The sequence below is a fragment of the Mobula hypostoma genome, chromosome 9, assembly GCF_963921235.1.
Source record: "Mobula hypostoma chromosome 9, sMobHyp1.1, whole genome shotgun sequence".
Taxonomy (NCBI): domain Eukaryota; kingdom Metazoa; phylum Chordata; class Chondrichthyes; order Myliobatiformes; family Myliobatidae; genus Mobula; species Mobula hypostoma.
The window spans coordinates 149,052,634-149,080,599 of NC_086105.1; the positions used below are offsets into that span (position 1 = coordinate 149,052,634).

General features: G+C 42.0%; 1 protein-coding gene across 3 annotated transcripts in view; it reads left to right on the forward strand.

The window, feature by feature from the left end:
- The window catches only part of srl (sarcalumenin), a 119,050-nt gene that overhangs the window by 43,540 nt on the left and 47,544 nt on the right, over positions 1–27,966 (forward strand). For all 3 annotated transcript variants that reach the window (XM_063059448.1, XM_063059450.1, XM_063059451.1), the window contains exon 2: positions 24,241–25,398. In XM_063059448.1, coding sequence (XP_062915518.1) covers positions 24,241–25,398 — 1,158 coding nt within the window. The remainder of the gene's footprint in view (positions 1–24,240; positions 25,399–27,966) is intronic.

Here is a 27,966-nt window from a genome sequence, read left to right on the forward strand (position 1 = left end):
GAGAGAGAAAAAGAAAAAGAAAATATATATATAATAAATAAATAACGGATGGGGTACGAGGGGGAGGTGGGGCATTAACGAAAGTTAATGTTCATGCCATCAGGTTGAAGGCTACCCAGACTACACCTACATAGGTGTTCAGCGAAACGGTCTCCCAGACTACACCTACGCTCTGTCCGCCAGAGAAAGTAGGATCTCCCAGTGGCCACATATTTTAATTCCACATCCCATTCCCATTCTGATATGTTTATCCACGGCCTCCTCTACTGTCAAGATGAAGCCACACTCAGGTTGGAGGAACAACACCTTATATTCCGTCTGGGTAGCCTCCAACCTGATGGCATGAACATTGACTTCTCTAACTTCTGTTAATGCCCCACCTCCCCCTCATACCCCATCTGCTATTTAATTTATTTATTATATATACATATTCTTTCTCTCTCTCTTTTTCTCCCTCTGTCCCTCTCACTATACCCCTTGCCCATCCTCTGGGTTTTTCCCCCCTTCCCCCTTTTCCTTCTCCCTGGGCCTCCTGTCCCATGATCCTCTCATATCCCTTTCACCAATCCTCCCCCTCCTGTCTTCTCCTATCATTTCGGATCTCCCCCTCCCCCTCCCACTTTCAAATCTCTTACTAACTGTTCTTTCAGTTAGTCCTGACGAAGGGTCTTGGCCCAAAACGTCGACTGTACCTCTTCCTAGAGATACTGCCTGGCCTGCTGCGTTCACCAGCAACTTTTATGTGTGTTACTAACAATGGTTAATCTGTTTCACCAATGGCCATAGACAATCTCTTGGAGGCAGCCTCTGCGTACTTCTTGGGTGCATATTGCAGGCTATCCATATCTCTGACGCATCAGGAGGGTGAGGATCACAAATTTGTGGTAAAATGTCAAAGTTCAAAGTAAATTTATTATCAAAGTACATATGTGTTACCATATATTACCCTGCAATTCATTTCTTTGCAGGCATTTACAGAAAAAAGAAATACAATAGGATTTTATGAAAATTTCTACTTAAACAAAGACCGACAAACAACCAATGTGCGAAAGAAAAATTGTGCAAATGAAAAAATAAATAATACTGAAAACATGAGTTTGTAGACTTATAAATTGTAGAGTCCTTGAAAGGGAGTCTGTAGGTTGTGGGGTCAGTTCAGAGTTATGGTGAGTGAAGTTATCCACACCAATTCAGCAGCCTGATGGTTGCAGGGTAATAACTGTTGCTGAACCTTGTGGTGTGGAATTTAAGGCTTCGGTATTTCCTCCTGATGGTAGTAGCGAGAAGAGAGTATGACCTGGATGGTGGGGGTCCTTGATAATGTGTGCTGCTATCTTGTGGCAGTGTTCTGTGTAAATGTGCTCAGTGGTGGGGAGAACATTGCCTGCGATGGATTGTACTGTATCCACTACTTTTTGTATGCTTTTCTATTTCTGGACTTTGGTTTTTCATGCCAGGCTATGATCATCTGCGGCATGAAGGTCCGCAATACACTTGACCACTGCTATACTACCATAAGGGTAATTACTGTTCCTGAACCTGGTGTAGCAGAAACTAAGGCTTTTGTATCTCCCGCCCAATGGTAGTAGCAAGAAGAGGCATGGCCTGAATGGTGGAGATCTTTAATGATGGAGACATACCTGGACCTCTTGAATTCCCAGGTCACCAGTCTTAAATCCACAGATCTAGCTCTCAGCAGTTTGGAAATCTCTCAATTAATCCTGGGCTTAATGATGAACACACCATGTTCTACGATTTTTATTTTCCTCTGGGGGCCAAGGGGTGTGCTGGCACACCGGAAGCTTTGCGCAATTTTGTCATCAATGTCTACAATCGCTTAGAGGTGGTTCCAAAGATATGGAAGCATCTTCCCGGATCTGCTGCAGTTTTTAATTGTTGGTGGGAGGTGGAGAGAAAGCTGCATGGCAGGGCAGGATAGGTCGACAGAAGACCTTTGCCTTCTGTCCGTTATTTGTAAGATACTTCCTTTTCAAGATTCAAGATTGTTTAATGTTATTTCCAGTACACAAGTGTAAAGGAAAATTAAATAATTGTTAATTTAGCTCTGATGCAGCACAAAAAACCCACAATAAGATAAAGTACATGATCATAATTAAAAACACACAATAAAACATAAACACATAAGGTATCTTAGATACATAGATTGATTATATGTCCATAAAGTGACGCTAAGCACAGGAGTGTCTGTACATAAGGTGACTGACAGGAAATGAAAAAGTAGTGGTGGTTGGGGATGTGGTGGGGTGCGATAGAGTTTGGAGGAGTTAATCAGCCTTACCGCTTGGTAAAGTAACTGCTTTGAGCCTGGTGGTCCTGGTGTGATGGGAGTTTGACAAATAGTCCATGAGCAGGGTGGATGGGATCCTTCATGATGTTACCAGCCCTTTTCGGGCACCTTTCTGTATACCTGTTCTTGATAGCAGTACTAGTGCCAGTGATGAGTTTGGCGGTCTTGACTACTCGTTGTAGAGCCTTCCTATCCACTTTTGTAAGCTTCAGTCTCTGACTTTGAGCATGCATGTGTGTTGTCTGAATACTATAAACCCAAAACTATGCTTGGGGTGATTTTGATATTGGAGAGAAGGTGATGAAGGTCAAAGAGTTTCCAATTTATTCTGTAGATTAACTCCATTTTAATGAGAAGCTTAATGAAGGAATATGCAGTAATCTAACAAAGAAGAATAAGGGTTAACACATTAGTCAAATACAATAATCAATAGTTAATCAATTTAATGCATACAAGTGCAAGGTGATAAGCACAAAAGATTTTGGAGATGCTGGAAATCCAAAGCAACACACACAAAATGCTGGAGGAAATCAGCAAGTCAGGCAGCATGAGAGAAATAAACCATTGATGTTTCAGGTTGGGATCCTTCATCAGAAACTTTTATCAGTGTGGTGAAGCATTTTTGGAGGTCAAGTGCAAGAGGAAAATATACAGTAAAGGGCAAGACTCTTAGACACATTGATGCACAAAAGAATCTTGGGGTGCTGGTCCACAGCTCCCTGAAGGTGGCATACAAGTGGATAAGGTGGTGGAGAAGACATACTTGCCTTTATCAGTTGGGGCACTGATTATAAATGTTGTGAAGTCATGTTGCAGTTGTATAAAACTTCAGCTAGGCCATATTGGGAATATTGTGTGCAGTACCGGTCACAGCATTAGAATCAGAATCAGAATCAGGTTTACTATCAACGGCATGTGATGTGAAGTTTGTTAACTTAGCAGCAGCAGTTCAATGCAATACATAATATAGAAGAAAAAAAAATAATTAAGTAAATCTTATTCAGTATACTTTATACAGTATACATATATTGAATAGATTAAAAATTGTGCAAAAAAAAACAAATACCAGATGTATTTTAAAAAAGTGAGATAGTGTCCAAGGGTTCAATGTCCATTTAGGAATTGGATGGCAGAGGGGAAGAAGCTGTTCCTGAATCACTGAGTGTGTGCCTTCAAGCTTCTGTACTTCCTACCTGATGGTAACAGTGAGAAAAGGGCATGCCCTGGGTGCTGGAGGTCCTTAATAATGGACTCTGCCTTTCTGAGACATCACTCCTTGAAGATGTCCTGGGTACTTTGTAGGCTAGTACCCAAGATGGAGCTGATTAAATTTACAACCATCTGCAACTCCTTTTGGTCCTGTGCAGTAGCCTCCCACCCCCCCACCCCCATACCAGACAGTGATGCAGCCTGTCAGAATACTCTCCCCGGTCCATCTATAGAAGTTTTTGAGTGTAGTTGTTGACATACCAAATCTCTTCAAACTCCTAATAAAGTATAGCTGCTGTCTTGCCTTTTTATAACTGCATCAATATGTTGGGATCAGGTTAGATCCTCAGAGATCTTGACACCCAGGAACTTGAAACTGCTCACTCGTTCCACTTCTGATCTCTGTATGAGGATTGGTATGTGTTCCTTCATCCTACCCTTCCAGAAGTCCACAATCAGCTCTTTCGTCTTACTGATGTTGAATGCCAGGTTGTTGCTGTGGCACCACTCCACTAGTTGGCATATCTCACTCCTGTATGCCATCTCGTCACCACTTGAGATTCTACCAACAAGGGTTGTATTGTCAGCAAATTTATTGATGATCTTTGAGCTATGCCTAGCCACACAGTCATGGGTGTATGGAGAGTAGAGAAGTGGGCTAGGCACACATCCGTGAGGTGCACCAGTGTTGATCGTCAGCGAGGAGATGTTATCACCAATCTGCACTGATTGTGGTCTTCCGGTTGGGAAGTTGAGGATCCAATTGCAGAGGGAGGTACAGTGGCCCAGGTTCTGCAACTTCTCAGTCAGGATTGTGGAATGATGGTATTAAATACTGAGCTATAGTCGAGGAATAGCATCCTGACATAGGTGTTTGTGTTGTCCAGGTGGTCTAAAGTTGCATGGAGAGCCATTGAGATTGCATCTACTGTTGACCTATTGTGGCAATAGGCAAATTGCGACGGGTCCAGGTCCTTGCTGAGGCAGAAGTTCAGTCTAGTCATGACCAACCTCTCGAAGCATTTCATCACTGTAGATGTGAGTGTTACCGGGCGATAGTCATTAAGGCAGCTCACGTTATTCTTCTTAGGCACTGGTATAATTGTTTGACTTTTTGAAGCAAGTTGGAACTTCCACCCATAACAGTGAGAGGTTGAAGATGTCCTTGAGTACTCCCACCAGTTGGTTGGCACAGGTTTTCAGAGCCTTACCAGGTACTCCATTGGGACCTTCCGCCTTGCGAGAGTTCACTCTCTTTAAAGACAGTCTAACATCAGCCTCTGAGACAGAGATCACAGGGTCATCAGGTGCAGCAAGGATCATCACAGCTGTAGTTGTATTCTCCCTTTCAAAGCAGGCAAAGAAGGCGTTGAGTTCATCTGGTAGCGAAGCATCATTGCCATTCATGCTATTGGGTTTCACTTTGTAGGAAGTAATGTCTTGCAAGCCCTGCCAGAGTGGTCGTGCATCTGATGTTGCCTCCAATCCCATTCGAAAAGAACAGGGAGGATTTGGAGAGGATGCAGAAGGTGTTAGCCAGAATGTTGCCTTGATTGGAGTATATTAGCTATAGGGTGAGCTTGGACAAACTTGCTTTGTTTTTTCTGGAATTCGGAGACTGAGGGGAGACTTGAAAGAAGGATATACAATATAAGCAAGATTGGCTAAGGATGGCAGATTTCCTTCCCTGACCGATTGAGTGGAAAACCAAAGATTTTCTTCCCCAATGCATGAATGGCTAATACGAGGAGGCATAATTTTAAGGGGATATCAGAGTTAAGTATTTTCCACAGAGAGTGGTGAGTGCATGGAATATCCTGTCGGGGGGACGGTAGAGGCAGATACATTAGGGATTTTTAATGGATGATAGAAAAATGAAGGGCTATGTAGGAGGAAAGGATTAGATGGTTTAAAATTTTGTCACAACATTGTGGGGCAAAGGGCCTCTACTGCACTGTAGTGCTCTCTGAAAGTTGAACAAGATAGGATTTGCAAAAATTAATTATTTTTGTCTGATTACAAAAATCTTGTCTGTAAACATCCCATCTACCATTAGGACTAAATTGAAAGTTCTCAGTATCTCATTCAATTACTTCTTCTACTATGAGGCAAAGGAGAACAGTCTCGTCGAATGAGGTACCAAGAAGCTTTAATCATGCCACAACAAAAATGAATGACTCCCTTGAGATGGAAAGGTAACAGAAATAATGACCAAAATGGGAAAAGAGTCAGGAGTGGGATAAGGTGGCTCATGGTGCAAGCAAGTTTGCAGAAAAAGAAGTTTGGAAATTACTGTTCATAGTGATAACCTTTGGAGAACTTTCTTCTGTCTGGCTGTAAAAAAGTGGCTATCACCTCTGTTGAAATGTCAAGGGGAATGCTCCGAATCTGTCAAGGTTCCACAGCAGTCTCTCCGAACAGCCCGACTATCCCATATGTCTCCATCAGATTTCTAACATAGCTTCTGTGGTTGCTCAAATAGATGATGAGCTCAGTACATTGCAACAGCATTACCAAGATATAAGCCCACACTCTCAAAACGTCTATATATTTAAAGGTTACAGAATTGAAGAGAACAGTTTGTAGATGGTGGGTGTGTTATACAGAGATTAATGGATATCCTGGAGTAGTTTGAGGCAGTAATCCATTTGAGGGTTTAGTGAATTTATATATAGAACAAGAACCATCTGGGTGTGAATTACAGCCTGAAGTTTAATTGGCTTCAATTAAAGGAAAATCTGGCACGCTCTGAAATGGTTTACTGGAACACCATGAGTAAATCCCGCGCTACAAATGGAGACCAGCGCTCCACGGATTCCCCTTGCCTCATCGAATTCCTGATCTGAATGAAAGGTTTTATTTCCCCATCATTTTTCTCTCCTTTTTCATTATAATTTTAGTGTAATCCCAGGAAACAACACAGACCAAATGTCTAGAAGGCTCTATGCGAGACTTTGGGTAGTCTGCTCAGGGTAGTAAAGGACTTTGCAGGGGTGGTACATAGGAGCACTAATGACATTGACAGGACAAAAACGGAATTCTGTGTAGTCATGCACAGGCAGGCCTCCAGTCTTTGGTCTTGGACTCTCAGACTTACAGACATCAGACTCCAACCTCTAGTCCTTGGTCTGGACTCACAGACATTGGGCATTATCTTTGTAACCTGTCATACCTTTGTGAGGAGCTGGCAGCTAAATTAAGAAACAGAACAGGAAAGGGTATAATAGCTATTTGGGGCGGCATGGTAACATTGTGGTTAGCATAACACTATTACAGCATTAGCGACCTGGGTTCAATTTCTGCTGCTGTCTATAAGGAGTTTGTACATTCTCCCCATGATCATGTGGTTTTTCTCTAAGTGCTCTGGTTTCCTACCACATTCCAAAAACGTAAGGGTTAGTAGGTTAATTAGCCACATGGTGTAACTAGGCAGGCAGGCTCTTTGGGCTGGAAGGGCCCGTTACCATACTGTGTCTCTAAATAAAATGAAATAAGCTAAATTATCAGCTCGGCTACATGAAAATTAGTACAGGGCAAATAAGATTAAGCCAATGAATGCACAGCTCATGGGCAGATGTGCTCTGGTTCGTGGGGCACTGGTGTCATCAGTGGGGAAAGTGGAGTTGGTCTGCAGCTGAACTTTCCTGGCACTGGTGTCAGTGGGGAAAGTGGAGCTAGTCTATACCTGAACTTTGCTGGCACTGGCGCCCTTGCCATTTGCATGACTAAGGCAGTAGATATTAGAATGCACCACAGGGACAAAGGGTCAACACTGGGAAAATTTGGTTAATCAAAGAGTAACTATAAGGGTTAGAAGAAAGGCATTATTAATATGGGAATGGTAAGCAAACTATGATACGGGGTATGAATGTAAGAGTAAATCAACATATGAGGTTATAGATAACAAGGTTAATAATGATACAGGTTCCAAAGGTAATACCCAAATTTTGCATGTCAGTGCTGTTGCGTTTGATATTGAGGGAGAGTGCAGAGCACGCACCAGGAGGCTAGCATGTAGGGTGCTCAACTTAACTTTATACAATAGTGAACTCCTCCCATGTGGGAGCGACTAACTGTGTGGCATAGGAATAACACCATTAACTACCACATCTCCCCTTCTTGTGAAAAAGAAAGAAAAACTAAGTATGTACTTCCTTCCATGGAATTGTATTGAAATTATAGTCACTGAAATTGAGCAATTCCGTTGACTACCCATAGCACATAACTTATGCTCCTTACATAAACATAAGAAGTAATTATGTATAAACTCCTCGGGCTTCATGAAAATGGTGGAGTTTGTCATCAAAATGTCAGTAAAAATCAACATCTGTACCTGGCTGGAAGCCTGAGAAGATTTTATACATCATATACACCAGGAAAACACTAGACCCTTCTCCATATAAAAAAATTCCTAATTTGTAACTGTCTTTCTCTTTGTTTTTAACGGTCCCTCTCTCTCTTTGTTTTCTTCCCTTTTTTCACCAATTCCTTTTTTTTAAAAAGCAGTCTCATTTGTGAAATGTTTTCAACATCAGAGCTCTTTTTAAAAAACACTAAATCTAATGGAAGCCAGGGTAGACTACCTGAACACTCTGGCAAAGTGAAATTAATATTCTGCCTCTTTAGTCACTTGCCCTAAGGTATTAGGCTATGGAGTATATCTCTATAAATGATCCAATCTGGTAGAGGTTTCTGGAAGTGTTGAAGCGGATGGAGACTCTTGAACAGGTGTGTCCACCTCAGGTAAGTGGTCCTAGTCATAAGGATCATGCCACTCTGTTTCTTCCTCTACCTTTTGTGTGCTTTGAACATGCATGAGTGCACACCTGTTCCGCCTACCTCACCTTGTGATGTTCTGGTCACAAATGATCGTGGTGCATGCTGCCGGAATATTGTTCCTTTGGTGGATTGGTCTGAAACCCAAACAGCTTCTCCACTCCTGAGTGGAAACAAAGATTTTGCTCTGTACCTTAGATCATGAGTGCTCTTGGTTTTCTTATGCTGTGTTGTCTCAAAATTGCTAACTTTGTCTAGGTCCAGTAAGTGAGGCTAGAGAAGGGAAGGAACAACAGGCAGGCTTGTTCTCAGTCTCTGGCCCATTGACAGCTCTGATAGACTGCAGCCATTTGTAAGAGGCGTGGAACAATAAGCTAGCAATGCTTTGTTGGTTCCTTCAACTTCAATAGAAGACTCTTAACAGTTTGTACTTCTCTTTCCGCTTCTCCGTTTGCTTATGTGTGGACTGTGGGTCTGGTGTTTGAAGTCATAGTCCCTAGCAAAGGCTTTGAATTCTGAGCAGCTGAATTGTGGACCGCTGTCTGATACAAGTGTCTCTGGTGTTGCATGGTGAATGAGTACAGCTTTCAGGTGCTGTATAACTGCTGTTGAGAATGTAGAGGACAGCTTGGAACTTCAATGTTTAGTGAGTGGTAATCCACAGTGAGAAGACATTTGTCTCTTTTCAGCTCAAAAATGTCTGGCCTGCAATTTGCCATGGAAAGTCTGGGAATTCTGTGGGACAGAGAGATTCAGTATGACTTTTGTGCAGTTTTCTGCTTGCTTCACATTGCTTTATGTAATTTCCCAGCTATGTGCTCAGACCAGGCCACCACATGGCTTGCCTTGCTCTTGGGCAACATTTTTCAATGCCTTGATGTCCTTGGTGGATTTGACTGATGATTTTGCCATGTATAGAAACAGGAATGATGAACCTGGAGCCCTTGAACAGCAAACCATCAAGAATGGTGAATGTGCCTCTTTCAAGCCAGTAAAATCTGAGTTTGTGAGCTCCTCTTGGAACAGCTGGCCATTCATGCTCACAGTATTGCATGACCTTGCTGCAGATTTGGACTTTTTTCAACTCAATCTGAACTTTATCTAGTTTACTCTGTGATGCAGGAAAGCATTCATGTCCCTGAGCTAAGTAGATGCTTTTATTTTCCATGAGGGTGGAGTCAGCATCTGTCCACTCACTTTTGCATGGCATCCTAGACAGTGTCTGGTGTAGTGAAAGATCTGCCAGGGACATGTTCAAAGTCATAACAGTATTGCAAAAGCCTCATTCAGAATCTTTGCAGATGTGGAGGTAAGTCATCCAAGTGTTTCGAGCTGAGCAGGCAGATCAGTGGCTTGTGGTCTGTTTCAAAGTAGGAATTTAGTGCCTATCAGGTAGCAGCTGAAGCGTTCACAAGCCCACACGAGAGCCAGTGTCTCCTTTTCAATTTGGAGATTATGCTGTTCAGTAGGAGTCAGTGCTCTTGATGCATATGCCACCAGTTTCCATACTCCACTACAGTATTGCATGAGCACTCCCTCTAGGCCAAAGGAGGAGGCATCTGCTGAGACCTTGGTTGCTTTGTTCAGATCAAAGAATGCTAATGTTGGTATGCTCTGCTTTAAGTGATGAGAATGACTTCTCCTGTGGTGCATCCCACGTCCAAATGTTTCTCTGAGAGAGGAGGTCACATTGTGGCTTTGTTTTCTCTGCCAAATCTGAAATGAACTTTCCCGACTGGTTTACTGTGCCAAAGAAATTACGAATTTCTGATACATTCATAGATTGTTTCATATTCTGAACTCCTGCCAGTTTGTCTGAATCTGGTTGCACTCCCTCTGAGGATAGTTGGTGGCCTAAGAACTTCACCTCCAACTTTGCTAATTCGCGTTTTCATTTTGTTCAGGGTATTCCAGCCTGTTTCAGTTTCTCCAAGGCAGCTTGCACTCTTTTGTTACATTCCTCACTTGAGCCTCCGAAGATGAGTCTATCATCCATGTGGCTGACTTCTCCTTTCAGTCCCTCCAAAATTCGGTTCATCCTTATCTGAAAGTGTTCAGGGGTGGATCAGATGCCAAAAGGGAGTCTCTTGAGGCATAGCGTCCATATAGTGTGATATAGGTTGTGAGCTTCTATGATTTAGGAGCTAAATAGATCTGTCAGAACCCTGGGTTTGCATCTATTTTGGTGAAGGACTTTGCTCCACCCAGCATACCCAATGTGTGTTCAACTTTAGGCGGAATAATCTTCACTCACTTCACTGCATTCAACACATATGCTCAACTGTATCATCTAGCTTGGGAATAGGAACAATGCCAGCACACCAGTCAGTAGATCCATTCTCTGTAGTTATGATGTCAAGCGCCTCTATTCTCTCAAGTTCAGCTTTGACTCTATTCATCAATGGGACTGGTATATGCCCTGGTATAGTCAGAGTAGGGCGTCACTCCTGGCGTCAGTTGGATAAGGGTACTTCCTTTCAGTAACCCCAGGCCTGTGAATAACTCCAGCTACTTCTGCCACTGAACATTGTTTAGCAGATCCAACCTTACAATGAGGTTCAGCTTCTCAAAGGCATGTCATTTCAGTAGTGGCAAGAAGAAGATAGACATCCTCTTTTAATTGTTTGTCATTTTTTACTAATGGAAGTAATAAACATTCCTTTCACACTGAGCTTATGTATCCCAGGCCCCAGGTGCACTTTCTTTGTCGGGCTCAGCGTAATGCCTGGTTTCTTCACCAGTTTTGTGGGATATCTGTGACACCTGCCCAGTGTCCATTTTGAATATCATTGTCTCATTTTGCAACTGAAACATAGTACACCAGCCTTGTCTATTTGAATCTAGAGCGCCAAGGAAAGCTCCCTCTTCGTCTGAATTATGGTCTCCTTTGACCTCCTGAAGAACTGTTTTTTTGAGTGACACTGGCTTTTGTAATGACCAACTCTATTGCACTGGTGGCTTTTCACTTCATTTGCTGGACAGAGCACTTTGATGTGGAATGGGGACTTGCCGCATCTCCTGTAGTTGGACATTTTACCTGCTCATTACTTTGTATGTCTGTTTTGTTTGAGCTGAGCTCTACTGTCCCCCCTTTCTGTAGTCTCTCCGACTGCACCTTGTTTCCTCATATATCACATTTCACTTTCCTGTGAAATATTCTTTGAATTTGTCCTGCATTGTTTTGTACCCCATTTCCAGAGCATGTCAGTCCTAATCCACCCATGACGTCATCTGCTTTGTCTCCCATGCAGTGTATCAGTGTGCTTACTTGATGCACTACTGAAGCATGAGTGAGATTGCTTGCAACCCTAAATCTCTCAAAGCATCTAAGCCATCATTGAAAGTCCCCTGGTTAGAGAAATCAAATGTCTTGGGTGGGGGGGGAGGGGGAGGTTTATTAGGTAAGTAGATGTAGGCACTGTAGCTATTTGCTCCATTTTCCTGTTTGTTTGTCTATTTATTAATTAATTCATCTGGACTACAGAAAAATTTTTTTTCTCTGACTTCTGAGTTTAACTGACTTCGCTGCTGTGTCTGTGTCTCTCTTCACTTCCCCAGGCTAGCTCACAGATTATTACACTTTTGGTTACAGTCTGAAGGGTTGCCTAGCAACTCTGGGGAGTTCTCAGCTCAGTTAGCAAACTAGCATAGGTTGTTTAGTTTGATAAGTCTTTGGATATTTTTCATAGATACATACAAATAAAACAATCTTCCTGTAAGTTCTTTCTTGTTGGGGGTCTCTCTTGGTCTGTGGCATGACTTCATCAACAATCAACTACTTTTGACATCATGTTGTGTTCAATATCGAGGGAGAGTTGAGAGCACATACTAGGAGGCCAGGATACTCACCTCAACTTTACAGAAACTCTGCCTGTACAATATGTGAACAGTTCCCATGCGGGTGTGGCTAACTGGGTGACATAGGAATAACAATATTAACTGTCGGAAGCAGGTCGTTGGGAGACAGTCAGAGAGGGGAAAGCAAAGGTGAGCAGACAGGTAGTGCAGAGCACCCCTGTAGCCATTCCCCTGAATAGTAAGTTTACAGTCCTGGATACTGTTGGAGGGGACGACAGACCAGGTGTGAGCCACGGTGGCAGGGCCTCTGGCAGTGAGTCTGACCCGGTGGTGGTGAAGAGGAGAGCTGTCGTCATTGGAGACTCTATAGTCAGGGGAGCAGACAGGAGATTTTGTGGACATGAGAAGGACACCCGCATGGTTTGTTGCCTCCCGAGTGCCAGGGCCCGGGATGTCTCTGACCGGGTGCACGACATCCTGGTATGAGAGGAAAAGCAGCCTTAAGTCGTGATACCTGTTGGTACCAACGACATAGGCAGGAAGAAGGATGAGGTCCTGAAGTGTGAGTTTCGGGACCTAGGCAGAAGGCTGAAGAACAGGACCTCAAGGGTGGCGTTCTCAGGATTGCTGCCAGTGCTACGTGACAGTGATGGTAAGAATTGGAGGAGATAGCATTTGAATGCGTGGCTGAGGAGCTGGTGCAGGGAGCAGGGATTTAGATTTTTGGATCATTGGGATCTCTTCTGGGGAAGGTGGGACCTGTACAGATTGGATGGGTTGCACCTGAACCCGAGGGGGAGCAATATCCTTGTGGGTAGATTTGCTAGCATGGTTCAGGAGGGTTTAAACTAATTTGCAAGGGGGGTGGGACCTGGAGCGATAGAGCAGTGAAAGAGGTGCATGGAGTAAAGCCAGATCTAACATATAGAGAGGCTTTGAGGAAAGAGAAACAGAATAAACGGTGTAAAGGTAGTAAGGCAGAAGGGCTGAAGTGTGTGTACCTCAATGCAAAAGCATCAGGAATAAAGGTGAGAAACTGACAGCTTGGATACATACATGGAATTATGATGTAGTGGCCATTACAGAGACTTGGCTGGCACGAGGGCAGGAATGGATTCTCAATATTCCCAGATTTCAGTGCTTTAAAAGGGACAGGGAGGGGGGAAAAGGGGGAGAAGGGGTGGCATTACTGGTCAGGGAAACTATTACAGCTACAGAAAGGGTGGGTAATGTAGCAGGATCCTCTTTTGAGTCAGTATGGGTGGAAGTCAGGAACAGGAAGGGAACTGTTACTCTATTGGGGGTATTCTATAGGCCTCCTGGTAGCAGCAGAGATACAGAGGAGCAGATTGGGAGGCAGATTTTGGAAAGGTGCAAAAATAACAGGGTTATTATCATGGGTGACTTTAACTTCCCTAATATTGATTGGCACCTGGTTAGTTCCAAGGGTTTACATGGGGCAGAGTTTGTTAAATATGTCCAGGACGGATTCCTGTCACAGTACATGGACAGGCTGACTAGGGGGAATGCCATACTAGATCTAGTACTAGGTAATGAACCGGGTCAGGTCACAGATCTCTCAGTGGGTGAGCATCTGGGGGACAGTAACCACCTCTCCCTGGCCTTTAGCATTATCATGGAAAAGGATAGAATCAGAGAGGACAGGAAAATTTTTAATTAGGGAAGGGCAAATTATGAGGCTATAAGGCTAGAACTTGTGGGTGTGAATTCGGATGATGTTTTTGCAGGGAAATGTACTATGGACATGTGGTCGATGTTTAGAGATCTCTTGCAGGATGTTAGGGATAAATTTGACCCGGTGGGGAAGATAAAGAATGGTAGGGTGAAGGAACCATGGGTGGCAAGTGAGGTGGAAAATCTAGTCAAGTGGAAAAAGGCAGCATACATGTGGTTTAGGAAGCAAGGATCAGATGGGTCTATTGAAGAATATAGAGAAGCAAGAAAGGAACTTAAGAGAGGAGCTGAGAAGAGCAAGAAAGGGAAATGAGAAGGCCTTGGCAAGTAGGATAAAGGAAAACCCCAAGGCATTCTTCAATTATGTGAAGAAAAAAAGGATGACAGGAGTGAAGGTAGGACCGATTAGAGATAAAGGTGGGAAGATGTGCCTGGAGGCTGTGGAAGTGAGCGAGGTCCTCAATGAATACTTCTCTTCGAGATTCACCAATGAGAGGGAACTTGATGATGGTAAGGACAATATGAGTGAGGTTGATGTTCTGGACCATGTTGATATTAAGAGAGAGGAGGTGTTGGAATTGTTAAAATACATTAGGACGGATAAGTCCCCAGGGCCTGACAGAATATTCCCCAGGCTGCTCCATGAGGCGAGGGAAGAGATTGCTGAGCCTCTGGCTAGGACCTTTATGTCCTCATTGTCCACGGGCATGGTACTGGAGGATTGGAGGGAGGCGAATGTTGTCCCCTTGTTCAAAAAAGGTAGTAGGGATAGTCCGGGTAATTATAGACCAGTGAGCCTTACATCTGTGGTGAGAAAGCTGTTGGAAAAGATTCTTAGAGATAGGATCTCTGGGCATTTAGAGAATCATGGTCTGATCAGGGACAGTCAGCATGGCTTTGTGAAGGGCAGATCGTGTCTAACAAGCTTGATAGAGTTCTTTGAGGAGGTGACCAGGCATATAGATGAGGGTAGTGCAGTGGACGTGATCTATATGGATTTTAGTAAGGCACTTGACAAGGTTCCACACGGTAGGCTTATTCAGAAAGTCAGAAGGCATGGGATCCAGGGAATTTTGGCCAGGTGGATTCAGAATTGGCTTGCCTGCAGAAGGCAGAGGGTCACGGTGGAGGGAGTACATTCAGATTGGAGGATTGTGACTAGTGGTGTCCCACAAGTATCTGTTCTGGGACCTCTACTTTTCGTGATTTTTATTAATGACCTGGATGTGGGGGTAGAATGTTGGGTTGGCGAGTTTGCAGACGACACAAAGGTTGGTGGTGTTGTGGATAGTGTGGAGGATTGTCGAAGATTGCAGAGAGACATTGATAGGATGCAGAAGTGGGCTGAGAAGTGGCAGATGGAGTTCAACCCGGAGAAGTGTGAGGTGGTACACTTTGGAAGGACAATCTCCAAGGCAGAGTACAAAGTAAATGGCAGGATACTTGGTAGTGTGGAGGAGCAGAGGGATCTGGGGGTACATGTCCACAGATCCCTGAAAGTTGCCTCACAGGTAGATAGGGTAGTTAAGAAAGCTTATGGGGTGTTAGCTTTCATAAGTCGAGGGATAGAGTTTAAGAGTCGCGATGTAATGATGCAGCTCTATAAAACTCTGGTTAGGCCACAATTGGAGTACTGTGTCCAGTTCTGGTCGCCTCACTATAGGAAGGATGTGGAAGCATTGGAAAGGGTACAGAGGAGATTTACCAGGATGCTGCCTGGTTTAGAGAGTATGCATTATGATCAGAGATTAAGGGAGCTTGGGCTTTACTCTTTGGAGAGAAGGAGAATAAGAGGAGACATGATAGAGGTGTACAAGATAATAAGAGGAATAGATAGAGTGGATAGCCAGTGCCTCTTCCCCAGGGCACCACTGCTCAATACAAGAGGACATGGCTTTAAGGTAAGGGGTGGGAAGTTCAAGGGGGATATTAGAGGAAGGTTTTTTACTCAGAGAGTGGTTGGTGCGTGGAATGCATTGCCTGAGTCAGTTGTGGAGGCAGATATACTAGTGAAGTTTAAGAGACTACTAGACAGGTATATGGAGGAATCTAAGGTGGGGGGGGTTATATGGAAGGCAGGGTTTGAGGGTTGGCACAACATTGTGGGCCGAAGGGCCTGTAATGTGCTGTACTATTCTATGTTCAATGTAACTCCACAACATTTTGTGGTGTGTGTTTGTGTGTGTGTGTGTGAGAGAGAGAGAGAAAGACAGACAGACACTTGGTTTTGCTGTTCTCTTGTTTTGTTGGGTAAAGCCCTCCTCACCATTGAGCACATCTATAAGGAGCGCTGTCGTAGGAATGCAGCATCCATCCTCAAGAACCACCCACCACCCATGCTCTCTTCCTTCTGCTGAAATCAGGAAGGAGGTATAGGAGCCTCAGGACCCACACCACCAGATTCGGGAACAGTTATTACCCCTCAACCATCAGGCTTCTGAACCAGAAATGTTAGCATCAGTCAACCTCACTCACCCCAACACTGAATATTCCCGCAACCCATGGATTCCCTTTCTTAATATTTATTGTTTATTTATTTATTATTATTAAGTCTTAAAATTTTTTGTATTTGCACAGTTGTCTTTTGAACACTGGTTATTTATCTTTTTTGTGTGTAGTTTTTCATTGATTCCAATGTGTTTCTTTGTATTTATTGTGAATGGCCACAAGGAAATTAATCTCAGGGTTGTATATGGTGACATTAATGTACTTCGATAATAAATTTACTTTGAACTTTGTTATTGTTGCTTGTATTGTTACACTGAAGATTGTGGGCATGCTCTGTGGGCACCGGAATGTGTGGCATCACTTGTGGACTGCCCCCAGCACATCCTTGGATTGTGATGGCTCATAATGCACATGAAGCATCTCACTGCATGTTTCAATATACATGTGATAAATAAATCTGAATCTGAAGGATAAAAATTTAAGCATCTAAAGCAGAGAACATTCTAAACAAATCAAATGAACCAACAGCACAAATGAAAATAAATATAATCTGATGGCCTTCACAGAGACATGAGTGCAGGATGCCATTATTTCCAACCTGAATATGAAGGGGTAGATAATTGGAAGCTAGGAAAAGGTGGAAGAGTGGATCTGTTTAATGTCATGGTCATGGGCACAGTGAGTGACTTTTTGGAATCCAGGATGCAGAAGCAGTTTGGGTGGAGATTAGAAATATTAAAGGCAAGTTAATGACGTGGGTGACTCTTCAGCACAATCAGTCTATCTCAACAATGGGTACCACCCAGCTAGTCCAAATTTCTTGTGTTTGGCCCATATCCCTCTGGCCCCTCTCCTCCATGTCAGTATCCAAATAGTTCTAATGATACCATTGTGTCTGCTTCAACCAGTTCCTCTGGCAGCTCATTCTATATAATCACCACCCTCTGCATAAAAAAATGCCCCTCAGGTCCATTTTAAATCTTTCCCCACTCATCCAAAATCTATGCCCCTTACTTACATGGTAGGATGGAGTATAAAGGAAGAAATAATTGGATAATAGAAATTGTCAGAATACTATCCAAGTGAAACAACATCTGCGAAAGGAGAATTTGATTTGATGAGGACCTTTGCCCTGAAACATTAAATCTGATTCCCTTTCCAAAGAAGCTGCCTGACTTGCTCAATGCTTTCAGTATTTTCTGTTTTTCTTTCATGTTTTCAGTACCAGCAGCTTATGGAGTCCTTTTTGGGATAAGAAGTGCTACTCAAGTAACATCATGAAGGATCTCATCCACCCTGCTAATGGACTGTTTGTCCTACTCCAGTTTAGGAGGAAGTAATGTAGTATCTACACCAGGACCACCAGACTCAGTTATTTTCCCTAAGTAGTAAGGCTGATCAACACCCTCATCCACTAACCCACCCCTCCATACCCCCATCCACCATTACTGTATCATTTCCTGGTCAGAGTCACCTTATGTACAGACACTCTTGTGCCTAGTGTCACTTTATGGACACACAGCACAATCAATCTATGATATAAGCTATCTTGTGTACTTGTATTTATTGTGCCAGCACCCAGGGCATGCCCAGAGGGTGGTGATTATATAGAATGAGCTGCCAGGGTGACCAAGGATGGGAGCTCAACATTCAGGGATATTCAATATTCAGGAGGGATAGACATGAAAGAAAAGGAGGTGGGGTGGCATTGCTGGTTAGAGAGGAGATTAACGCAATAGAAAGGAAGGACATAAGCCGGGAGGACGGGAATCGATATGGGTAGAGCTGCATAACACTAAGGGGCAGAAAACGCTGGTGGGAGTTGTGTACAGGCCACCTAACAGTAGTAGTGAGGTTGGGGATGGTATTAAGCAGGAAATTAGAAATATGTGCAATAAAGGAACAGCAGTTATAATGGGTGACTTCAATCTACATGTAGATTGGGTGAACCAAATTGGTAAGGGTGCTGAGGAAGAGGATTTCTTGGAATGTATGCGGGATGGTTTTTTGAACCAACATGTCAAGGAACCAACTAGAGAGCAGGCTATTCTAGACTGGGTATTGAGCAATGAGGAAGGGTTAATTAGCAATCTTGTCGTGAGAGGCCCCTTGGGTAAGAGGGACCATGATATGGTGGAATTCTTCATTAAGATGGAGAGTGACATAGTTAATTCAGAAACAAAGGTTCTGAACTTAAAGAAGGGTAACTTTGAAGGTATGAGACATGAATTAGCTAAGGTAGACTGGCAAATGACACTTAAAGGGTTGACGGTGGATATGCAACGGCAAGCATTTAAAGATCGCATGGATGAACTACAACAATTGTTCATCCCAGTTTGGCAAAAGAATAAATCAAGGAAGGTAGTGCACCCGTGGCTGACAAGGGAAATTAGGGATAGTATCAATTCCAAAGAAGAAGCATACAAATTAGCCAGAAAAAGTGGCTCACCTGAGGACTGGGAGAAATTCAGAGTTCAGCAGAGGAGGACAAAGGGCTTAATTAGGAAGGGGAAAAAAGATTATGAGAGAAAACTGGCAGGGAACATAAAAACTGACTGTAAAAGCTTTTATAGATATGTGAAAAGAAAAAGATTGGTTAAGACAAATGTAGGTCCCCTACAGACAGAAACAGGTGAATTGATTATGGGGAGCAAGGACATGGCACACCAATTGAATAATTACTTTGGTTCTGTCTTCACTAAGGAGGACATAAATAATCTTCCGGAAATAGTAGGGGACAGAGGGTCCAGTGAGATGGAGAAACTGAGGGAAATACATGTTAGTAGGGAAGTGGTGTTAGGTAAATTGAAGGGATTAAAGGCAGATAAATCCCCAGGGCCAGATGGTCTGCATCCCAGAGTGCTTAAGGAAGTAGCCCAAGAAATAGTGGATGTATTAGTGATAATTTTTCAAAACTCTTTGTACTCTGGACTAGTTCCTGAGGATTGGAGGGTGGCTAATGTAACCCCACTTTTTAAAAAAGGAGGGAGAGAGAAACCAGGGAATTATAGACCGGTTAGCCTAACATCGGTGGTGGGGAAACTGCTAGAGTCAGTTATCAAAGATGTGATAACAGCACATTTGGAAAGCGATAAAATCATCGGACAAAGTCAGCATGGATTTGTGAAAGGAAAATCATGTCTGATGAATCTCATAGAATTTTTTGAGGATGTAACTTGTAGAGTGGATAGGGGAGAACCAGTGGATGTGGTATATTTGGATTTTCAAAAGGCTTTTGACAAGGTCCCACACAGGAGATTAGTGTGCAAACTTAAAGCACACGGTATTGGGGGTAAGGTATTGATGTGGATAGAGAATTGGTAGGCAGACAGGAGGCAAAGAGTGGGAATAAACGGGACCTTTTCAGAATGGCAGGCAGTGACTAGTGGGGTACCGCAAGGCTCAGTGCTGGGACCCCAGTTGTTTACAATATATATTAATGACTTGGATGAGGGAATTAAATGCAGCATCTCCAAGTTTGCGGATGACATGAAGCTGGGCGGCAGTGTTAGCTGTGAGGAGGATGCTAAGAGGATGTAGGGTGACTTGGATAGGTTAGGTGAGTGGGCAAATTCATGGCAGATGCAATTTAATGTGGATAAATGTGAAGTTATCCACTTTGGTGGCAAAAACAGGAAATCAGATTATTATCTGAATGGTGGCCGATTAGGAAAAGGGGAGCTGCAACGAGACCTGGGGGGTGTCATTATACACCAATCATTGAAAGTGGGCATGCAGGTACAGCAGGCGGTGAAAAAGGCGAATGGTATGCTGGCATTCATAGCAAGAGGGTTCGAGTACAGGAGCAGGGAGGTACTACTGCAGTTGTACAAGGCCTTGGTGAGACCACACCTGGAGTATTGTGTGCAGTTTTGGTCCCCTAATTTGAGGAAAGACATCCTTGCCATAGAGGGAGTACAAAGAAGGTTCACCAGATTGATTCCTGGGATGGCAGGACTTTCATATGATGAAAGACTGGATGAACTAGGCTTATACTCGTTGGAATTTAGAAGATTGAGGGGAGATCTGATTGAAACGTATAAAATCCTAAAGGGATTGGACAGGGTAGATGCAGGAAGATTGTTCCCGATATTGGGGAAGTCCAGAATGAGGGGTCACAGTTTGAGGATAAAGGGGAAGCCTTTTAGGACCGAGATTAGGAAAAACTTCTTCACACAGAGAATGGTGAATCTGTGGAATTCTCTGCCACAGGAAACAGTTGAGGCCAGTTCATTGGCTATACTTAAGAGGGAGTTTGATATGGCCCTTGTGGCTAAAGGGATCAGGGGGTATGGAGGGAAGGCTGGTACAGGGTTCTGAGTTGGATGATCAGCCATGATCATACTGAATGGCGGTGCAGGCTAAAAGGGCCAAATGGCCTACTCCTGCACCTATTTTCTATGTTTCTATGTTTCTATGTTTTCTCACTGTTACCATCAGGTAGGAGGTACAGAAGCCTGAAGGCGATTCACTCAGTGATTCAGGAACAGTTTCTTCTCTTCTGCTGTCTGATTCTTAATGGACATTGAACCCTTGAACACTACCTCACTTTTTTACTATATATTATTTCTGGGGTTTTTTGCATGATTTTTAATCTATTCAATATACGTATACTGTAATTTATTTATTTATTCTTCTATGTTATGTATTGCAGTGAACTGCTGCTGCTAAGTTAACAAATTTCATGACACACGCTGGTGATAGTAAACCTGATTCTGATTCTGTTTTTATTATTGTGTTATTTAGCTTATGTGTTTTTGTTTTGGTGCTGCATCGGATCTGGAGTAACAATTATTTCATTCTCCTTTACCTTTATGGAAATTACATTAAATAATCTTTAACCATGAATCTTCAACAACTATTGTATGTCTTGGCTTGGAATTTGCAATGCTTTGTAACAGAATGAAATTAACAGAGTGTTATCAGCAGTACCCTTCTGTTGCCATCCGAAAGGATTCAGACGTTTGAGGAAGGTGCCATCACATTCTGGTCTCCACCTACCAAGAATCCATGCAATGTTGATTTGGAATTAATTCATGACTTTTCCCTACAGTTCTGATTAATTTTTATGAAATCGATGACAGCAAATAGAATATAATGTGGGAAGTCACAAACTATCCATTTTGGTAGAAAGAAAGGGAAAGAAGAATAATTTTAAATAGTGAGATACTAGTATACAGCAAGAAATGATAATCTTTGCAGTCAGATATCAGTAACATTACTCTGTAGGTACAACAATCAATTAAGGAGGCAAGTGGGTTGGAGCATAAAACTAAGGAAGTCCTGTGCGAATATAAGAACACTAGTGTCATCAGATCTAGCATATTCTGGTGTGATTACAAGGACCGACATAATCACCTTGAAAGGTCTTGAGGGTAAAGGAATGAGCTTTCACTCTGGTCTTGTGATTGTTGATGAACCGATGATTGGTAGTTGATGGTCCATAGACTATACTTCTGAACAACTATGTGGTCTGGTGTTTGAAGGAGATTACAGTGTCATCATCTTCACTGTTGGGTGTAACTATAGTGTGGCAGATTATTTCATTTCAAAAGGTGGCCAGAGAAATTCATGGTGGAAAAGTTGACTGATAAAGATTGCTAAGGTAGCTGATATTTGAGTTCAAGATGGAGACTGCATGCTGATTAATGTTCTTTGTGAATGTCTTCACACTCCAACCTTTCCTTAATATGAAGACTAAATTTGGTTTTGACTTCCCAAGTACAATGTGACAGGAGGTCACTACAGATAAATCCGCTCCTCGCCCTCCCATACACAACAAAATTGTGTGACCATTATAACACTACATCACACATATACTCACATGGGGATATCTTCATTCATTTCCTGCGACTGGATGCTTGTTATAAGCCTTTACCTACCAAAACATCAGGCTGAAGTGGCCAATGATATTTTAAAAAAAGTGTGTGCCATTCTCTCAGAATTCATCTAGTGCAAATCAAATAGTGCCATTCATCCAAGCTGTCCACCCCATTGAGAAGCGACAGGGATGGAGAAAATTCCAATTAAGATCTGGGATCTTTGACTTATCAGTTGGGTACAACACAGATAAGGTTCACTCAATGAAGTAACATGTCTGTTGAGAAATGACTCTCTGCTGCCCAAATGTCAGTTGGTCCCCACAAACACTTTAACATAGGTTTCCTTCAAAACTATGATATGTTACATAAGAATGATGTGCTATTGGAAGAGGGAGAACATCACAGAGAAATTCACCTGAAGTCCTCATAGGGGTTTATTTCTTACACTATGACTGGTCAGTTGCTAGTAACAAGGACCAGAGAGCTATTTTTCCATCTTAGTCCAAATAAAACACTTCTATTGGCATCAATCTTGAGATCATCTCTGTGTGACTCATCAGTACTTGGAACAAATGAACCACAGAACCAACTCTCCACACCTAATTTTGAATATTTGATAAATATTTACAAAAATATTCCCAAGATGTTTAATTGTCCTGTAAAGGCTGTAACCTTTGAATCTCAATCTAGACTATGACATTCTATAAAACCATAAAACCACAGGAACAGAATTAACAGAATTGGCTCATCAAGTCTGTTCCACCATGGCTAATTTATTATCCCTCTCAACCCCATTCTTCTGCCTTATCCCCATAATCTTTGAAGCTCTGAACCTATCACCTTCTACTTTAAATACAGTGGATTCCAGGTAATTGGGACCAGTACATTTTGGCTCATTTAAGTGACTGTCTCAATTAGCTAAAGTTTCATGGAAATAATTTAAAAAGTATAAAAAAGACAAGTGGAGCAACAAATTATGTATTTAAGTGAAATACTGAACAAATTTGAACACTATCAATACTAATACAGTACTATAAAACTGTGTATTAGTTCCTAATAGCTATCGATGGAGGAATTTATCCTGTGTGAGCTACAGTATTGTTTTGATGGAAGCAAATGAACAAATCAGGGCAGGCACCCAGCGCAGATGAGGACTGCCCTCATACATTTCATTTAATGATAGCATCCACCAAATCTTCATTTTCACTGTAACATTCAAGATAACTGCCGCTACCTTCAAATACCACATAGTTCCTAACTTGTTGAAGTAGTGAAATCATTTCAGTTTTAATCCCAGCCATTTCTGGCATCTCCAAGCCTAAATACTTGAAACAACAGTGAGCAAAAGACTTCTGAATTGTCTCACTGCGTATTTCTAGACAACTATCATGACAAAAATCACTGCTTTTTAAACACAAACACATGCAACTAAAGCTATTTAAAAACTATTTACTCTAAGCATGGTGTAGTGTCTAACATCCACACAAATGCATGCAACTGATGCTAGTTAGAAACTGTTTGTCAATAGTTCCTGGTCCAATTAAGTGGCATATAGTGTCCCAAATAAACAAAGGGAATCCTGGCTATTTTCTGGATTAGTTTTTCGTTCTTTAAGCATTGTCCCAAATAAGTGGCTGCCCCGATTATCAGATGGTGCAGTTAACTGGAATCCACTGTATACCCAATTACTTGACCTCCATAGTCGTCTGTGACAATGAATTCCACAGTTTCACCATCTTCTGTGACTTAATATGAGGGGTTTCTTATTAATTAATGATCTTCTTATCTTTGCTACTAATTTGTTAATTATATTGCAGGAAAACCACAAAAGAATTTGGATCAGTAAGGGCTGCACATATTTGCACATAACCTTTTGTGGTTTCTGCAGAATAAGTGACTTCCCCTTTAATGAACTCAAGGCTACACTGTTTGATCTCCCTACAGTAGCTTCTGGCACCATTCCGTACCCCTAAGTGACAATATTTTCAATATTTATTGTGTTATACTCCCCAGAACCAGATTTATTCAAAACTAATCAAAAAAGAAGCTGGCCTTAAACTGACTGATAATGTTTCTCAATTCCAATGTCACAAGTAAAAATTTGCCTCTAACCTTGTGGATTCTGATAATTTAGAATCCAAGATTTTACCAAACCCAACAGTGAAGATGTTGTCACTCTTACAGGGAGCAGTGCCTTGGCCTCAAACCCAAGAGTTGATGTGAATGATGAGAAGCTTATGAATGATATGCAACAAGCTGTGGATGGTAGGCCACCAGGGTATGCTGACTCAGCATTTGATGACAGTTCAAATTTGGGATCATCCAGTCCTACAGAAGGATCCAGTACGTGGGAACAAGATCAATCACACTTTGACAGCTGTGCATCAGCATGTTCAAGGTGTGCTACCACACGTAATCATGTTATTAAAAGAGCAGAAGAAGATGAGGAACATCAAAGTAATGAAAACAACAAGAATGATACTGGGGAACTGGAAGAAGAAAGTCACAATCTAGGCTCTGGCGCTACTGAGTACAATGAAAATGTTCTCAACGATAACATCAGCAAATCTCAAGAAATGGGTGTCAACAGCACTGTAATAACTCCAACTGTGGAAAGTGAATCAAGAGAATTGATGGAAAATACCATAAATGAAATCCATAGGGATGGAGAGGTAAAAAAATTAAGAGAGCAAACACAAAATTGGGTTCTGGAATCTGAACCTGATCCTGAAGGAGAAACTGGAAAGAATGGAGACAGAAGACAGCCTGAGCAGAATCCCAACGGTGAGCCAGATCTCAAGGAAAACCCTTCAAATGAAGTAGATGAGGCACAAAGTGAAGGGGAAGAAGACAGGATCAAAGATCTGGAAAAGGAAGTGCTGGATAGTCAGGCAGAAAATACTGAAGTAGCATATTCTGAGCAGGAAGCTCATATTCAAGAGAGTGAATCTGTGAAAGAGGACCAAAACAGTGAGAGAAGTGAGGATAAAATGGAGGAGAATGGAGCTGATGAGGTAGGTTCTGAAGATACTGAAGATGAAGAGACTGAAACAATTTCAAAAAGTGACAGTGGCAATGGATCAAATGAAGGAGGAGATGACACCAAAACATTTGCAAAGGAAGTGCAAATGATGGATGAAAAAACTGAAGGAGTAAAAATTGGGCAGGATGAGATTACTGAGGCAGGTTTTATTTCTGATGAAGGAGCAGCTGTTCCCTTCCAAGGGTCTGATGTAAAAGGGAAGGAAAAGGCTTCTGAATCTGAAGGAAGTGTGGCCGAAAGCATCAGTGAGAACACAAGGCTGTCTTCTGAGGTGCAGGAGCAGGAGCAGGAGAAAGATGGTGAGTCAGTGAGGACTTGCCATACCACACCGTCCAATGAACATTTACAGTTTTGTAGAGTTTAACATTCATCCATTAGAATTTAATTGTTATTTTGCCATCACCCGTCAACATCATCTAACACAACTGTATGGAGTGAGACTGGCCAATGGAATGCAATTGCATTTAAAGATTTTGCTGTTGATGTCCCTAACTTCACTAATAATAACTGTAATGATTCATTCATAACATCAGAAAAAATTCCCACGATTCATGACTTCATGATTTCTGTGTGATTTCGCTTGTCCTATACTACTGAATAGCCTGTATTAGACACTTGCCATCACACTAACAGCACCATCAGGTATTTGAACAGTCCAAGTAACTCCAAATTCAACCTTTTGTAATCTGAATTTCATGTATATCAAAATTATGGATGATACAGTTGAGTTTACATAACACTCCTCTATGAAGTACAGTTAATTTTACAGTGAGGTAAAGCTCCCTCTCCTGAACAGCTGGGGAAAGGCCACAGGTCACAGGGAGAACATGCGAACTCCAGACAGACAGCACTGAAGGTTGAGGTTGAGTCTGAGACTCTGAAGCTCTGAGGCAGCAACACTACTCAGTGCCCCACTGTGTCACGTATCACTTTCCATTAATGTAAATGACAGAAGTTGTTCAGAGTCTTAATATGGGCTTGTAATTGCTGGAGTTTAGAAGAACGAGGGCGGGTCTCATTGCGACTTACCAAATATTGAAAGGCCTGTATAGAGTGGACATGGAGAAGATGTTTCTAATATTGGGTGAGTCTAAGAACAGAGGGCACAATCTCAGAATACAAGGGTGTCCCTTTAGGAAAGAGGAGGAATTTCTTTAGCCAGAGGGTGATGAATCTGTGAAATTTATTGCCACAAATGGCTGCGGAGGCCAAGTCTTTGGGTATATTTATAGGTTCTTGATTGGTTAAAGGTTAGGGGAAGAAGGCAAGAGAATGGAGTTGAGAGGGATAATAAATCAGCCATGATGGAATAGCAGAGCCGACTCAGTGGGCTGAATGGCTTAATTCTGCTCCTATGTCTTGTGCCAGCCTATCAAACTTTTGTGGGGCAGCTAAGCATAGGTTAGAAACAAAGTAAAGCTCCGAGCATATCATGCCATCAAATATTCTTGAGGTAAGAAAACCACAGATATAAAAGCAGAACATTTGAAGATAAGGCAAGTAATACTCATTTATATTGTAGTGTGAGAAAACTGATAGTATTTTTAAAAATTATTGCTTAATTCCAAACCAAGAGCATTACGTCTCACGCTAGAACAACATATCTATTTGTCAGATTCTCCATGTGCCATTAGCTTGAAACCCTGCACAAACAATGATGAGAATGGGAGAATAGAAACATGAGCATGAGGAACCCCAACCATCACAGATTAAACTCAAACCAGAGATTCTGAAATTGCCAGCATTAAAGATAACTAAAGTTTTAACATAGAGCATAAAATGCTGAAAGCAGGAAATACCTGTGGAGAGTCAAACAGAATTAACATTTGAGAGTTGATATAAGGTTATCAACCTAAAATGTTTTACTCTGTTCCTTTCTCCATTGGTACCACCCGAACAGCTGAATATTTCCTTCATTTCCTCCTTTGTCCCAGTTTTTCTGCAATTGCAATAATTGAATGTTATTGTATTCTCACTCATTTTGTTTTGTGGATGTATCTCACATATTGGATGACAATGCTTATTTTGCTATTTAAATATTGTCAGACAGTTTGGTCTAAACACAGGAGGTTCTGCAGATGCTGGAAATTCAGAGCAACACACACAAAATATGGGAGGATCTCAGCAGGTCAGGCAGCATCAGTGTTTCGGACCTTTTGTGTATTTAACCTGATTAAATGAATTATTAAGTGTTTTTGAAGTACATTATGAGATATACGGACATTGTCAAACAGTTTTTGGCACATAGCCAAAAGATGTGATTGAACTTAGAGTGCAGAAGTTCTCAAAGAGCAGAATTATCACAAACGCAAGAAGTGTGTTGTTTTTGGGGCACCCAGTACTGTACCACGAAGTGATGGGACATGTATCTTCTTGAGTTACTCATTTTAATCATGTTACAGCAGAGGCCAATTTGGAAGAGGTGATAATTCTAAATATAGTCTCATTTTAGCCAACAAAAGGCTGGATTAACACTGTTTTTAGTGCAAAGAGATTGAGAACCTCATACCATGAGGAAATGTTGAGCGAGCTACAGTTCTTCTTTTTGGAGTGAAGGAGGATGAGCGGTGACTCGATAGAGGTGCACAAAATGATACGAGACATTGATTGAGTGGACACGCAGCGTCTTTTTCCCAGGGTGTCAATGGCTAATACAAGGGGGCATAATTTTGAGGCATTTGGACGAAATTATAGGGTGGATGTCAGAGGTAGGTTTTATTTAATATTAATAATATAGATTTCTTTCAGAAATTAATATTTTGGAGTAGATCTGAGTTACAGTATGTGCAGACTGAAGTATACTTGGTAGAAGAATGTGACTTCTATACCTTTACATTTTTCTTCAAAAAATAAATCTGATTTTTCAT